Source organism: Aristolochia californica, unplaced genomic scaffold (genome assembly GCF_029961685.1).
Source record: "Aristolochia californica isolate CCGP_79_NKW_82.1479 unplaced genomic scaffold, dmAriCali1.0.hap1 SCAF_1, whole genome shotgun sequence".
In the NCBI taxonomy this organism is placed as follows: domain Eukaryota; kingdom Viridiplantae; phylum Streptophyta; class Magnoliopsida; order Piperales; family Aristolochiaceae; genus Aristolochia; species Aristolochia californica.
In genome coordinates this window covers 3,928,252-3,946,134 of record NW_027181770.1, presented here as the reverse complement: position 1 = coordinate 3,946,134, position 17,883 = coordinate 3,928,252, and the positions used below count along the sequence as shown (strand labels likewise).

General features: G+C 37.7%; 1 protein-coding gene across 1 annotated transcript; it reads right to left on the bottom strand.

Annotated features, from left to right (window-relative positions):
- Positions 1-3,140: 3,140 nt before the first annotated feature.
- On the bottom strand, positions 3,141-4,876 carry LOC137942928 (hydroquinone glucosyltransferase). The gene has a single exon (XM_068788650.1). It carries the CDS (start codon positions 4,799-4,801, stop codon positions 3,383-3,385), a length of 1,419 nt encoding a protein of 472 aa, XP_068644751.1. The 5' UTR covers positions 4,802-4,876; the 3' UTR covers positions 3,141-3,382.
- Between the last annotated feature and the right edge of the window lie 13,007 nt (positions 4,877-17,883).

The window sequence follows — 17,883 nt, the reverse complement described above, 5'->3', positions numbered from 1 at the left end:
TTATAATATAATATAATAATTATGTGCGACTATAATAAATTATAATAAATAAATAAATAAATAAAAATAACAGAAAATGGATTTTTTACGTAGTATTAATTAAAAAATATTTTTATAAAATAAAAAATAATTAATTTAATTAATTATAAAAATGGGATAATTAAGCCAAAATAATTGATCAAATCCTTTCTTTAACAATATTTTAATTACTAGTCTTAAATTTCTAATTTTATATATTAATAAAATTAATAAATATAATAAATATAATAAATAATTAAATAAAATATTTTATTAATTACCTATGATAGATTATTAATAACATATATCTTTATATATATATATATATATATATATATATATATATAATAAAATTAAAACTTAAAAAACATGCTTAAAAATGAACTGAGTTACTCATAATAGTACACAATTTACAACATAAAAGTAAAAGTTTATGACTTGGAATATAACAACGAGTAGCCGAAAAATAGGTTTTATTATCCAAAATAAAAATAGGTTAATTAAACAAAAAATAATTGATCAATTGCTTGATTTAATAATATTTTAATTACCACTATTAAATCACTAATATAATAGTGTAATTAAAAAATAAATATAATGAATAAATATAACAATGGTTTAATTTTTCTTAACTTAGGAAAAATTAAATCATCATCGTCGTCTTCCTCACGGCGTTGATAATGACAAGGAGACAACGACGGCCAAGCAAGCAACGACGATGGAGGCGACGCTCCGACGGTACACCAGAGGAGACGGTACGCCAGAGGCCCTGCAACAGAGATGCTTTGACTGGATGCTCTCCGACGGAGCGACAACTGGCAACTGTGATGGATGCTCGACAATGACAGCTCTGCGACAGAGACCGAGAGGGAGAAGGGAGAGGGAGGGAAAAAACGAGAGGATGAAGAGAGCAGGAAAAAAAAATCGGGGGAAGAAGGCTGATAGGGAGAGGAAAGCGCAAGACAAAAAAAAATAATTGACGCGTCCCAAACGATGGCTTCAAGTGGATAAATCACAATTTTGGGCTGAATCATGATTCTAAATTGTGCTGAATCATGATTCTACGATTTTAGTCTGAGATAATTACCTGTGTTTTTCTGATGACGCTGACATTGGTACACTAGTAACGGCCTAATTGAATGAACTATGTAATGCACGTGTACTTTATTTCAACCTTATTATTGACTAAACCCAACCCCCGCCCTCCCTTTATGTTAGTTTATTATTCATGCATTGGTATTGATGTTTAATCAGTAATAAAATAGAGATAATTATAATATTATAAAATTAATTCAAATAGAGTAATTCTTTTAAGAAAGAAGAAATTAATCACATTCAATGTTGGTTGGACTTAAGTACACAACTTCTCCTTCTTGAAAGATACTAGTTTTGACGAACTTATGCAGTAAACATGTCTAAATACACTTCCCAAAACCTAAATTTGTCCTTATATTAATCTTTTTTTTTTCTTTTTTTTTTTTTCGGTTCCCTCTTGTGTATAGGTGTTAGATGAGTCGTGATATCTTAATTACCCAACTACTTCACACAATGAATTTATGGTTCCAACTCGTTCGGTTGAACTCGGTTGTACTCATGTCCAACTATTGTTTGAGGGGGTGGTAACTAAGGGTTGATCTAGGTACCTCTTCGATCATCTCTCTCCACCTGTAACAAGTTGATAACGAGCTGATACCTTAGAAAAGAAAAGAACTGCTAACCTCCTCCACTGATAAGCGGTGAAGAAACCCAGGTACTAAGTAGTTGAGATGGGGGATGAGGCGTGGAAAGGCCTCTTATCCTGAAGGTTAAGGATTAGAGACTAGCAGAACTTGCATTGGATTGTCATTTGGTAAAATGTAACCCTCGTTATGTAAATAAGACTATCCTCAACTACCACATAAACTGGTAGCTAAGCGGTCCTTTTACGTTCACATCGCCATTAAAGAATGGACTTCCTTTTCTGCGGAAAGATTCTTCAATGGATACTCATGAAATGCTTTGCCTTTTGGAACTTATGCCTTGTTTGCTGACACTTGAACAGTCAACTAGTGTAATCCAAGGGACCCATGGGATAAATTGGAGCTGCTTTTTTGGTAATGAAATCTCTCATCATTTCCCACCTACTGGAACCCCACACTCTTGATTGCACAGTACTCCTTTAATCTTCACCGCCATGGCTGAAGCTCTCCCACCACTGCCCTCTTATCTTTTCCCAGCTGTGGGACGGAGAGATTTTTCCTACTTTGTCAACCCAAGGTTCTCAGTGCTGCTGCTTTTCATTGCAGTTTTGAAACGTTCCCCTTATCGGAATATGGGGAAAAGCTTAAGCGGATCGGTGATCTTTTATCCCATCATAGCTAGTTCAATAATTGCACAAACTCTTCCGAATTCCCCACCTTTCAGTTGTTAGCATTTCATCATCATACATTTTTAGTGCTTTAAAACCTTAAAGCTCACAATCATTCCATTGCGATGGGCCGTCTTACAATCCTGTTTTGTATAATAAGAGTTTCGGAAATGGAGTTGTGCGCTCCATCTGAGTTCTGAACTTTGAGTGAAATATTTTATTGGGTAAGGAGTTCTAAGAGTAGGGAGTAGCAGAAGATATATATACTTCCGTTCGATTTGTACAAGGCAGAGTTACAAAAAGCCAGGCAATGGCGGAAATCATTCCATTGCAAGCCTATAATGTCCACACGATCACGAGCACATCAGGAGACGATCGATTTTCCATTTTATTCTGGTCTAAATTTTCAACCGACAGGCCTCTGCCGTATAAACTTCTTCGTGACGCGTGGCTTTGAAAATTAAGCATTTGTTCACCGATTTATCCACGGATAATAGAACTAGAATAGAAGATTTTGATTGGGTCAGCCAGATTTTGAGTTTGGATAAGGGTTCACCTTCTGTAGTTCTTTCTTTTTCTAAACTCATCCATCTGAGAGGGCGGCTCTGTCGGCACTCGATTGGAAGTCAGTAGAAGCAAATTTATTTTATTCTGTTCAGCTTTGAACAACCGATGCTGCCTCTAAATTAATCTCTAGCTTAAACTCGATTAAAAAATGTCATCTTGGACATTGGAAATAGGAAGCTGAGGTTCCAGACGTTTAAACACACTAATATGATACTGTCCTTGTGCGGCGCACTGAAGAATATTATTAACTGATCTGAATACAAGACTATTAACAGGGAAAGCCTCATCAAATAATGTATAGATACATAAACCAATTAAAAAGAAAGAAAACTGAGATTGTAAACATCATGCGGCAAAAGTAGAAGAGGATGTAGCCTACGTACGTACAGCCGAAGAGGACAGGGAAGGAGAAGAAGAAAGAAAAACGCCGGAGTGGGCAGTCAGGTACATCTACTTGTGCTCGCGGTTCTTCCATAAGGAAGCTACCTCTGAGAGGGCCTTGTAAGACGATCCACCTTCGGCTAAAACCTTGGCACCTGCCTCGTTGAGCTCTCTCATCCGGTTCCGAACTTTCTTACCTTCCTCTCCCTCCATTAAAGCTTTGACAACTCTGGCAATCTCATGCCTTTCCACCAGTCCTCTCATTTCGTTCAATTCTGGCCGGATGGCCACCTTGATGTCTTCCACCAGCATCACCGCGTTCATCCTCTGCTCGGCGTAGAGAGGCCAGACGATGAGTGGCACGTCCTTTACGATACTCTCTAGGATGGAGTTCCAGCCGCAGTGGCTGAGGAAGCCCCCTGTAGAGCCATGGTCCAGGATCTGTACCTGAGGGGCCCAGGAGCTCACGACGCGTCCCACTCCTTTCGTTCTATCCAAGAATCCCGCCGGCAAGAAGGCCAAAGGGTCTTTACTACTCTGGGAGTTAAAAAAGGAAGCGTTGGTGACGGCGTCGTTGGGGCTCCGCACAACCCACAGAAACCTCTGATCACTCATCTCCAATCCTAGAGCTAACTCGGTCATTTGTTCACTCGACAGAGTCCCTCCGCTCCCGAAAGACACGAACAAAACAGACCCAGCCGGTTGCTCGTCCAACCACTTCAAAGAGTCATCGCCACCCACAGCCGCGGAGGATGATCCCGACTGTAAAAGCGGTCCGACTGGGTAGACGGGCGGAACCGCGGGAATCTCTTCTTTCAGGGCATTGAGGGCCCCGGGTTCGAGATCCAAGAAGCTGTTAATGATGATTCCCTTGGCCTGCACATACCGCCTGGCCTGATGAAGAAGCCAGGAGTAGGCCTCGTTCTTCCGGTCTTGAATAGGATCCAAGAGATCTTTGGGGCGGATAGGAACGCAGCCAGGCAATTTGAGAGGCTCGGGCATATCCCGGTACTCGCATGAAATAGCTTGGTCGATCGCCGGCAAATGAAGGAACAAAGACAGGGACATGGCGGTGGTAGGAAAGAAAATGAATGGGTCGAGCTCAAATTCTTTGGCCACATCGAATGCGTCGGTTCCGAAGAGATCCACGACGAGCGCAGTCAGCCGGGTGGTTTCTTTCAAATTCTTAACAACTTCTCGGATGTCGGGGAGAGAGCGAAGCACAGAAAGGCAGATGCGGGTTTCGATCTTGGCATCGGCCGGGACATCGTCAAAATTGGGCGAGGGGAGTTGGTGGTAGCGGATGCTTTTGGGAAGCGCATCCAAGTAGGCCTTCTGCTCCTTGGAAGGAACTCCGGCAGAAAGGGCGATAAATGTCACTGAGAAATCATGTTGGAGAACGAGTCGCTTGGCAAACTCGGCGAGTGGGATGAGGTGGCCCATGCCCGGACTCGGTAGAATAGCTACGTGAGGTCGGTTCTCTTCCATGGCTATAAGGCAAAAGGCTAAAAAGGCCAAAGGCTTTGCTAAGCAGCGCAGCTGATGATAGCAGAAGAACCTCCCTTCTCTGTACGCTGAATGGGAATTGTAGCACACAAGCGCTTCCTTATATAGGCTAGACAGGGAAAGCTCTCTTCCTGCCAGAAAATTGTAAATTGCTACAATAATTCAACCAGAAAGACAAAAGACTGAAAGAGTTTTTTTGGTTTAATTAGTTTATTGATCGGGTTAATGTCGTGACAGGAGGATTCGAGAAAGGGACTTGGATCGTGTCTCGAATGGAAATGGGGGTGATGTCAGATTTTACGTAAGGCTTATGCAAGACCAACACATGTCCTTCAATTCTTTCTTCTCTCTCTGCGTTGTTCTCCTAACAGAGACAGAGAGACTTGGCAGCGTTACCTCCTCGGCCATTAAAATTTCAGCAGCGACAGGGAGACAAAAGAGACTTGGCAGCGTTACCTTCTCGCCACTGCGAGAAGCCTATTATAGGCGCAAGGCCATTAACCACCGTCGATAAGTGATCGACGCACCTTCTATTTTCATTTTCCGGTGAGGTACCTTATATTTTAAACAGAAAAGACGTTTACACGTGGATGGTGATCGTGCGCAATGCCCCTATCCAGTTTTGTTCTCTCCGGTAACAAAGCCGTGAAATTGCCGATAGCTGTGAATCAAGAATTAAAAAACTATCACCGGTAGGTAGCCACTAGGAAGGGAAGGCGATTTTACTCTGTTTTTACTGGAGTCTACGGAATGGTGGGCGATGGCTGTTAGAGGCTTTGACGGGGAAAACTGGGCAACTATTTACACCGTCGGATCCCCTACCGCCCTACGTATCATTGTCTTTAACTACTAAATTATAATCGGTGTGATCTCCGACCAATCGGTTCGAAAAAACCAGTTATCTGAGCGACTCTGATCCCCTTGAGTTATCTTTGGCAACTACCAATTTGGCGTCTCTTTGAGTGGCGACACGACGGCCGGCTAATCCATTCCCTTTCTGCAACAGTTGCATCATTAACGTCTTTTCAACCAAGTGTGAAATGAATCGATACACTTGCAATGGGAAAAGACAGCAGACGAAAAGGAAATTTTGGTTAGCCATTTCGTTCGAAAACGAAATGCTACAGAGTGCACGCATTTCTAAGAAAAGAGAGAAGAAAGATGGTAGGAATTGGACTGCCGCCTGTAAAACTAGAAGAAGCCAAGAGGGTTTGACTTGCCGTCCATACATCCCTACATCGTCGGTTCGTCGTCATTAACAACTGATTGAACAATGTCCATTACAATTAATGCAGTCACATCCCTCCTCTGTAAAATGGCCCTACGAAGAACGATGTATATCAGAAATCATCCCGATTTCACTTACGCTGGGTAGAAGAAGCCAAAGTCACGGAGGAAGTAAAAAACAATTATATTTAAGTTAGGGGTTCGTCGAATATGAAGTGAGATGAATTATTTTCGTTTTATTTAGCTCATTAAGGGGGAGTTACTCCGTAATAAACTTGAATTAAAGTAAAATAAATTGATTTAACTTTAACTCATATTTGGGTGTTAGTATAAACGAATTCAAGTGGTTGGAAAACAAATTCTAGTGTCATGCCCCCAAAATGAATTATACTTTAAGTGAATCACATCAATTCATTCGCACAAGCAAAAAATAGATAATTTGGATTCCGATCAAACAATTGAAGCGCGTGGGACGCATGCCTTGCTCCCCCCCCTCCCCCCCCTCCCCCCCCCCCCCACACACACACACTCCATCTGGCTTCCTCCCTCTCGACCTCCGTCGCAGAGCATATCGGCCTCCCAGTTTCTCTTCTCTCTCGGCCTCCCTTCTCGTCCCCCCTCCCCCCACACACACTCCATCTGGCTTCCTCCCTCTCGACCTCCGTCGCAGAGCATATTGGCCTCCCAGTTTCTCTTCTCTCTCGGCCTCCCTTCTCGTCCCCCCCCCCCACACACACACTCCATCTGGCTTCCTCCCTCTCGACCTCCGTCGCAGAGCATATCGGCCTCCCAGTTTCTCTTCTCTCTCGGCCTCCCTTCTCATCCCCCCCCCCCCGCATCCGCCTTCCTCTCCTCTCCCTCTCGACCTCTGTCGCTGAGCACGGCCTCTCGGCTTCTCTTCTCCCTCTCGGCGTACCGTCGGAACACCGCTTTCCGTCACCGTAGTCTCCCGCTGTTGAGAAAGACGACGCGCACCGTGAGGAAGACGACATTAAATAATTTATATTTTTTATTTATAAAATAATTATTTTTATTTATTTAATATATTCATTTTGTAATTACTATATTAAATTAGTGATTTAATAGTCATAATTAAAATATATTTAAAATAAATATTTGATAAATTATTTTGGTTTAATTATCCCATTGCTATAATTAATTAAACCAATGGTTTAAATTTTGTGATAATATATTATTAATTAATAATACATAAAAATATATATTATGTTATTGATAAATATATATTTATTTATTATATTAATTTTTTATTATATTAAATTAGTGGTTTTTAATGTTAAAACATATCTTAGGTTATTAAAAAATAATTTATTTATTTATTATATTATATTTATTTATTTTTATTAATTAGGATATTAATATATTCTAACACTATACGTTAAATCACTTATAAGTGTAGTAACCATATTTATTTTGGTTAATTATCTGTTTAGGTATATGTTATATTTAAGTATATTATAAAAGATTACTCATTCTCTTGTTTGTATCATACTTTTCATTTGGGGGTACTAACACTAGAATTTGTTTTTCAGTGCACTTGAACTCGTCTACACTAACATGCCAGAATGAGTTGAAATCGAATCAATTCATTTAAGACGAAGGGGGGGGGTTAGTCCACAATGAAGTGGAAATGAAATAGAAAATTGAATTGAAGTGAAATGAATTGTTTCTACTTCAACTCATGTTTGGGTATTAGTCCAGGCCAGTTGAAGTGGCTTGAAAACAGATACCAGTGTTAATACCTGGAAAACAGATTCCAATGTCCTTTTATAAATAAAGAAGAGAATGAGTAACCGTTTATGATTATAGTTTATTATAAATTAAAACAATAATTACTTGTGACTAGAATAAATTATATAAAATTAATTAAAAAATTAAAAAATAACATAAGGGAATATAATATATAAGCCTAATGGTTTAATTAATTCTAACAGTTGGATAATTAAACCAATTAATGATTATAGTTTATTATAAATTAAAACAATAATTACTTGTGACTAGAATAAATTATATAAAATTAATAAAAAATTAAAAAATAACATAAGGGATATAATAAAGAAACCTAATGCTTTAATTAATTATAGCAATTGGATAATTAACCAATTAATGATTAAAATTCATTATAAATTAATATACTAATTACGTGTGACTAGAATAAATTATATAAAATTAATAAAAAATAAAAAAATAACATAAGGGATATAATAAAGAAACCTAATGCTTTAATTAATTATTGCAATTGGATAATTAACCAATTAATGATTAAAATTCATTATAAATTAATATACTAATTACGTGTGACTAGAATAAATTATATAAAATTAAAAAAAATTAAAAAATAACATAAGGGAATATAATAAATAAACCTAATTGTTTAATTAATTATATAAATTGCATAATTAAACCAGTTAGTGCTTACAATTTATTATAAATTAACATACCAACTACGTGTGACTAGAATAAATTATTTAAAGTACATAAAACAGTTAAAAATAACTTAAATGAATATAATTAATAAATAAATTATTTTGTAATAACATAATATATAGTATAAAAATTCTTAATAAATAAAATTAAAACACGTGACAAAAAGGTATAAAATGACAACAACGAATATAATTAGAGTAAATTATTTTTAACAACGAGTTTTGTGCGTTTAACATCATCAACTTACTAGTTTAGTATATACGAACGACAACATACATGTTCAAAAGCAATAAAGTACAACCACTAATAGTCATTCCACATGCTAGTCGCTATGGCATCTCAAAATTGTGCAGCTCTAGTGGATTCTGTTGCACAATGCCTCCGCATTGTTGTTGATAGGTTGCATTCATCCCGAAGATCATCACTATCATCACTATCTTCATCTGAAATTTCACCTGCTAATCGGACCTCATCACCTCCTCCACCAACCTCATCATCCAAATCATCATCTTCCAATTCAAACATATCATTGTAATCCTCTTTACGTATATAAATGTGTAATATGCAACAAGCTATTACAATTTTCATCTGGATCTTATAAGAAAATGGAGGAGCGACTTTCAACATTTGTAATCGAGCTTTTAAAGCACCAAAAGTTCGTTCAATAGTATTCTTCAAAGATGAGTGCCTTCGGTTGAATAGCTCTTTATCATTTCTAGGAAGGTTGTCCCCAAATTCTTATAGATGATAACGAGTTCCTCGATATGGAGCCAAAAATCCTAACATATTTGCATAACCAGCATCGACTAGATAATATTTACCTACAATACAAAATATTTTTCACATAAGATAACTGAAGATAAAATAGAACAAAATTACTACATAAAAATATATTATTTACCTTAAGGTACACAGATTCTATTTAGACGACTTGGAAAAGAGTTCTAGTAATGCGAAAAACATACAAAATATTTTACAGTAAATCATAATTTACTAACCTTGATATAATCTTGCCATACAAAATGACATGCAGTAACTCGATGTGTGGTTGCATCCCAACCGAACCCACTAAATGTTGAAACAACTTGTTACTGTTTGGTAAGTTTTCTTCCATGATCTTGTTCGATTCTTGAACTGGTCAACAGTTTTTTTTTTTTAGCTGCGTTTTCATTGAACCTATTGACACAGTCCAAATACACTTCATGCTTCCAAACCTCATTGGGCATCCTGTTCCCCATATTGACTTGCTCAACTAAGAGATCGAGCATTTTGTTGTCATCATCGAAGGTCCAAATGTCATATGATTGAGGGGATTGTGGTCTTCTTCCAATCATTTATAATCTAAATCCAAGATGGTCATCATGAATTTTTTTTTAATCAGACAACCATTACCCGTCGTAGTAACTAGGGACACACAGAAACACAACCAACAAATAACAAAATACCATGTGGTGGACATTTATAACTCCAAAATCTCCTCACCACATGGCAAATGCATTCTATATCATTTTAAACATATTCAACAACATTCTAAAACATTTCAAAATCAATCCAACTAATTTCATTGTAGATTACTAGAACAATGCAAACACTAACTCATCGAGTCCAAATTCACCCAACGCCCCCGGTAGAGCCCCATATGGCTTCGCAGTCACTAAACCCTAAACCCGGACTAAACCCCCTAAACCCTAAACCCTAACCGAGAACCCTAACAAATTAAAATAAGCCCCAAACCCTAAACCCTAAACAAATTAAAATAAACCCGAAACCCTAAACCTTAAATCCCCTAAAATCCCCAACCATAAAACACCTTAAAACCCCTAAAAGCCCCAAACACTAAACCCTAAACACTTAAAACACTATCACCCCAAAAACCGAGAACCCTATTTAAAAAAAAAACATAAATCCTAATTCCAAACCTAAAGATTATACCTTAAAACACTAAAAGTCCCAAACCCTAACTCTAATCCCGAAATTAAACCCTATCAACACGAATTTGAACCCTAAATCCTATAAACCCTAACCCTAAATCCCACAATTAGGCCACAATCAAGATACATTATGCACAAAAATTAAACTTAACTCAAGTACAACACTAAATTAGTTGAAAAAAAATTTAGGGTTTCGGCTTACCTTCTGAAATTTGGGGGAAAACACCTCCGAATGGGGAAATGTAAGCCCAATGGAAGAAATCGACGCCTAACTGTAGAAAATCGAAGAAGATCGAAGGAAATCGAAGGATATCGAAACCGGAATAGGTTAAATCAAAGGAAATCGGGGGAGGAGGAAAGAGAAGAGCGAGAACGAGAAGGGAGAGGGAGACCGAGAGTGAGAAGAGATGGAGGCCTAGAGGGAAAAGAGAGAGGGAAAAGGAAGAGAAAGGCCGAGAGAGAAAGAGACGAGAGAGGGAGATGGGGCGAAAACGAGAGTTGACAAGAGAAAGTAGAGGGAGCAGAGAATGAAGACGAGAGCCAACAGAGGGAGAAGAGAGTGAAAATGAGAGAAGAAGGTGGGGAAAAAAATTCGTCGGGAGACGAAGGCCCAGCGAGAGGAGAAGAGGAAATGAGAGGGATTTTTCGTTTCGAGGGGGTGGAAGAAGAGACGTCGTCGCTCGTGGTATGTGAATGAGTCGAAAAAAGGGCGGAATCAGTTTTCCATCGTTTTTGCCTGAGGAGATGAAACTTGTTATCTTGGGTCAATTCAAATCATTCTGCACTAACGCCTTATTTGATATGACCTAGGTAATGCGGGGGGAATTCATTCCACTTCATTGTGGACTAGCCCCCCCAAATTGAATTTTTCACTTCATTTCAAGTTTATTGTGGACTAACCCCCCTTTACCCCGTTTTATGCATAATGGGAGGGAAAGTGAATACAGAGGGGTTGAGCTCTGAATTCACTTTCACTGCCTCAATTACATCGGGCTCAGGCTGTCGGGAAGGAAGGTTTGTCGAATGAGGGTTTCAGAGAAAAAAAAATTTCTATCTCACTGGCGTCCGACCTTTGGCAATTTCAATCGCTCTCTGTGTGACCTGTCTCCGGCGCTCGACTCCCTTCCTCTCGTCGTCCCGAGCACCGACGACCTTCGGCGACATCTCTCCCCTCTCTGCAACCTCTCTGACTCCTCCCCCACTCACGACTATCGACGATTTCAATCGCCCCCTCTACGACCTCTCCCCGACGCTTGACTCTCTTCCTCTCGTTGTCCCTTGCACCGACGACTGTTGATGACTTCTCTCCCCTCTCTACAACCTTTCCGACTCGATTCGGAAGACAATAGGGTAAAAATTGCTTCCTGTAAATCGATGGGTATTTTTTTAATTGTTTATGAGTTTCATGTATTGAATTCCCTTTTTTATTTTCCGTTGTGGTCCTTATTAGTTTAGATCTTGTTCTTGTTGATTTTGATTTGTTACTAGTTGTGATTCTGATCTATTGGACTCGTCTATTTGGGTTTCTAGGGGCTGTTCTTTTAGTTTTTCCTCCCCGTTTATGTGGATTTTAGATTTATGTGTTTTAACTGTTAAATTTTAGTTTTTCTTCCCTGACCTCCCCCTCCCTCCACTCTATCCACGAACCCTACAAGGTAATTTCTTTGCATTCGAACAAAGAAATTGGCATATATGCTTTGGTTTTTTCAAATCTCTTTCTTATCTTGAGTCAATCCTTTCACCCTGTTCTATGTCTCTTTCTGTTACTGTTTGCTGCCACTCGCAATTTTGGTAGTTATCTTCTAACTTGTTGGGGGTTTAGAGATGCGTAGCAGGTTCAGATTTAGCTATTTTCTGTTTATTCGTTTAAAAACTCATTTCAAGATATTAAAATATGCTCCTTTTTATTTTGATATCCAGGTAAAAATTGTGATTGCTTGTTGTGTATTGCATAATTATATACACATGGAAAATAACATGGATTTATTTGAAGATGAAGAAAATGATTCAAGTAATGATTCTGGTGGAGAACATTATGAAGATAACAACGGAAGTGAAAAATGAAGAAAGTGATAGTAGTGATGATGTTGAGGATGATGTGGATACTCAAAGAAGTACTCAGAGGGAGTCCACAATACAATCTGCAAGATCGTCATATTATCGAGATATTTTAATAATTCAGATATGGCAAAATTATTGACTATTATGTTTTAATGCTACTAAATATTTTTTGTGTTGTACTTTTGTATGAACAAATATAATTTTTTATATTAAAAAGGTGATTGAGTTATATTTGTATTATTTTTATTTTTATTATTATGATGTTTGTGTAGTACGATATTTGTATAATTATTTCATATTTAGATATTACAAAATTAAAACTTGATTACAATTTTAATAATATAAAAGTAAACATTTATTTAATTATTATATTTAATATATTTATTTATTAACTAATATTAAATTAATTTTTTGAAAGTCAAATATATCAAAATATTATTTAATAAATAATCTATCTGCACTTTACACCACACTTTCCATTGTGCACACTAACACAAACAAGTACTTTACATTGTGTACACTAATACAAATAAATACTTTACACTGTACCTTCTATTGCGCACACACAAACAAGTATTTTACATTATATCTCACTTTCCCTAGGGGAGTGTGTGCAAAGCTGCAATGAGTTGATTGTAAATTTGTTAGCGTGATTATAGGAAACGAATTATTTCTGTGAAACGAATTATTTCTGTGATTTTTTTCCCAGATTTTAAGATCTAAATTAGATTTAAAATTAGAATGTAATGTCCGGAGAACAATGTCATCTAAAAGATATTATTTGAAGCCTCTTTTTGACATTGTTCGACTCACACAACCTTTTTTCCGCAGCATCATCAGCAACAAGAATCACCTTTCCATGATCTGTCGCGCAGGCGGCAGTAATTCTCAGGGTGCCGATGAAGAACCCGGATTTGATTTGAAATCCGGAAACGCGGTTGCTAATTTTAACTCTTAAAACCCGAATTTCTTCACTACATTAGCACAAAACCTCAATGCCTCCACCGCTACTAGAGACATCGTCTCTCGAACTCCGGCATTCTCTTCGTTGCCTGCGGATACCAGCGTCCTCACGGCGGCTTCTGCACCAAAACCCACTTTACCCGGCGTTGTCTTCTTTTGCAGGAGTGCGGATGAGAGACTCATGGGTCCCGTACGTCACCTCCGGAAGATAGTCAATGTCGATTCCAGGGAAGGATGCAGGATTCTTAGTGAAACAGACATCCCCTTCGACGGAGCAGGACGGCTCCCGGCGACACGAAGATTTTTCACAATAGTTAGGAGACCGCTCGGAATTCTCCCCTCGTAAAGAACGTATTCATAAGGGAACGACGATTTCTTGAACCATCTTTCCCTGAGGAGAGTCCATTCTCCTTGTTTTTCCTGCTCTCAAACCCCTCAAGATTTTGACAATCTACAAGTTTAAGGGATTCTCCATATTTTTCCTGCGCGAATTCGTTTCATACATTTTTTAAAATAGAAGCGAGAACTAACTTTCATTAAACGATATTCGTAACCCACGAGTGTTCATTGTGGAATCCAAAGGTTCACCCTTTGAATTCACTTTCACTCTCTCTCTCTCACGCTCTCTTCATCCCTCTCTGGTGTTGGACTTGATATCTAATAATAATAAAATAAATATTATAGAAATAGATATTAAATCCTCCATAATTCTCCTTATCATGATAGTCATACATATATCATAGGATTGAAATAAAAAGAATAAAAAGAGTGTACCTTTCATCTTGAAGAATATAAATAAAACTTGAAGTGCACATGATAACCTTTGATAATTCATTTATAAGTGATAAACTTCTCCGGTTCAGCCAGATTGGGGTGTGCAAATAGCATTAACCTCACTTGTAAGACCATGGAGGAATTTTTAGATTTCTAAAGGGTATGACACTAATGACTATTCATAAGGATACATCCTCTTAGGAGAGATACAACTCCTTATTCCCAAGTGATGTGTCCACTAAGTCAATGCACCTAATTAATCTACCTCTACAGGGGATGTGCTGGCCATTATTCCATGTACTAAACATCCAATGACAAAACATCTAGAAGTGGACCCCACACCTATAAAATCATGGTAATTTTATTTCATAAATAATATATTTGAAACCATAATTCCAACAAACTCCCACTTGGTTTCAAATCCATTTCAAATACCGATTTTCGAAAAACATGAAAACTCAATCTTGACACATAAAACCATACCATAACCATAAATATTACCTTAAATACTTTAATATACATGTGTAGTTAACCCGGGCCTCGACAATATATATCTTAGATATCCAAGGTTGGGGCATAAACTAAATCTATACTTGTCTAATTTACAAGTTCAACGGTCTCCATTCATAGCATAATCAAACCTGAACTCAGGGTAAAGCTCTATACCAGTTCGAATATTAGCCATTAAGGTAACAGTGCCTAATCAGTACCATAGGCCTGAATAATTTAGACATCCAACCTTAACTTCCTATTGAAACCCTTCCGTATATACATACAAGTATATACCTAATAGAAAAGCTGGACATCAAGGCATTTCACCGTCCATAGCATACTCAGTACCTGAGGAGCTCAGGGTAACCCTCTATACCAGCATGAGTATTACCTGTGAAGGAAACTGTGCCATGCAATCTCATTGGCCTAGACAATTTAGAGACTCAACCGTCACTCCCTATTGAGACCCTCACGTATACACGTACAAGCGCATACCTAATAGGGAAGCTAAATCTCAAGGCATACACTGAGTACTCATATTATCACACAAAAGCATATGCATTCTTTCAAAATCATTCTTTCAAAATGGTCATTCCATCGAATATAAATTACAATGTCATGATATATAATTACAAATCATTGAGACCTCAATGCATACCAAAACAATGTTCTCCCACTTGGTCTCATCAATTATAAACAAATCAAACCCATGTTCCCCACATGGAAAGTGAAACTGGTCACGGGAAGACACTTGGTTAGTGGATTAGCTAAGTTGTCCAAAGAAGATATCAAATAACAACTTTCTCCTTCCTCAGCATGTCTCGTATGTAGTGGTATGTCCCTTCGATATGTTTAGCCTTGGATTGACACTTTGGATATTTCGTGATAGCAATAGCAGATGCGTTATCACAAAAGAGAGGAATATGTCGATTCACACAGTCTACCACTAGAAGACTTCGCAAGAATTTGCGAAGATAGACAACTTCCCTTGTAGCTAAGTTCATAGCCACATATTCTGCCTCTATGGTTGATTGCGCGACACAGTCTTGCTTTTTGCTTTTCCAAGAAATGACACCTTCGCCAAACATAAAGATAAAACCGGAAGTAGACTTGGGGGTATCAATACATCCTTGATAATCTGAGTCGGAATAACCAATCAATTCCAACTTGTCCGCCTGATAAGTCAAAGCATATGACTTTGTTCGTTTTAGATAGCGCATTGCCCATTTAACCCCTTCTCAGTGAGTGAAACCTGGATTAGCCCGAAACCGACTAAGAAACCCAACAACATAAGCTAGATCAGGTCTTGTACATATAAGAGCATACATAAAACTCCCCACAACAGAAGCGTATAGATACCTAGATTTGTCCAACTTATCTTTGAGGCGAGAAGGACAATCCACCTGACTCATCTTTCTAGTGCTATCATAAGGTACTTGACCTTGTATATAGTTGGACATGTAAAACCGATCCAGAAGAGTGTCGATATACTTCTTTTGAGACAAACTCAATTTTCGAAAAGCTCTCTATCTCGTAGAATTTTAATGCCAAGAGTATAAGAAACTTCCCCGAGGTCTTTCATATCAAATGTCTAAAATAACCATGTCTTTATACGTTGGATTAACTGAATATCATTCACGACAAATAAAAATATCATCTACGTATAAAGTAAGAAAGGCAATGCGATCCCCACTATTTTGATATAAACACAGTGATCTTCTGGATTTTGAGTAAAATCATACGCTCTAATTGCTTCATTGAAATTGATATTCCATAGTCTTGAGGCTTGTTTCAAACTGTAAATAGACTTGTCTAACTTATACACCTTTGCTTCAGTTCCAGGTCTAACAAATCCACGTGGTTGTTCGATATAAATCTCCTCATCCAAATTTTCATTTAGAAAATCAGTTTTAACATCCATTTGGAACAACTCATAGTCATAATATGCAACCAATGCTAGGAGAGCTCGAATAGACAGTATTCGTGCAACAGAAGAGAATGTTTCATCATAATCAATCCCATATTGTTGAGTAAAACCCTTGGCAACAAGATGCGCTTTGAATTATTCAACTTTACCTTCAACATTTCTCTTCCTTGTAAAAATCCACTTGCATTTGATGGGCTTAACCGATGTAGGAGGATCTACAAGTTTCCAAACTTCATTTTTATACATAGAGTCCATCTCTTCTTCCATTGCCGACTTTCACTTATCGGAATCCACATCAAGGAGTGTTTACTCGTAAGTGTCAGGATCAGTAACGTTTTCATTCAACCTTGTTCTTTCATAAGTTTTTCCAGCATAGGTATAAAAATCTAAAGATGATAGGAATTGACTAGGTTTTCTTTCTCTAGTCCCTCTTCGAATATCCGTTTGTGTGGAATTCTCTATATTAGAAGGAGATTCAGAAGAAGACATTTCAACATATTCTTCCAAGTGAGACTTCGTACCTAAATTTTCATCACAATCAAATCTATCCTCAACGAATTTTACATGTCTACTTTCAATAATCACTTTCTCCTTGGGATCATATAACCTATATCTTTTCAAATGTTTAGAGTACCCAACAAATAAACATCTTCGAGTCTTAGCCTTCAATTTATCCTTAGGATCAAGATTTAAAACATGAGCAACATATCCCCATACTTTAAAATGGTTAAGACTAGGAGTTTTGCCTGACCATACCTCATAAGGTGTTCTCAACCGACTTTAAAAACACTCTATTTGAGATATAGGTTGTTGTCAATAGTGTTTCGCCCCCAAAAAGATATTGGTAAATTTTTAAGTGCCATCATAGATCTTACCATCTCTAGTAAGGTTTGATTTCTCCTTTTAGCAATACCGTTCTGTTTAGGTGTACAAGGCATACTAAACATATGGATAATCCTGTTTGACTTGCAAAATTCAGAGAATAACTCCGAACAATACTTTCCACCTCTATCGGTGTGATATATTTTGATCTTCCTTCCCGTGGTATTTTCTACTTTTAATTTAACACTTCCGTCACTCATTTGCTTCAATCCCTCTTGAATATTATCATTTCTTTCTTGGGTTTTGGTTGGTCACGTTACTGGAATTGGTGATTTGATCATGTTGCTGTTTACGGTGGATATATAGAATGTTATCGGAAGGTGAGAATTATTTCGTTGCTAATTTGTCGATTTTAAAGCTTG

What these genes read in the sequence shown, in the direction of transcription:
- LOC137942928 (XM_068788650.1), bottom strand. Translation starts at nt 4,801, where the DNA reads ATGGAAGAGAACCGACCTCACGTAGCTATTCTACCGAGTCCGGGCATG.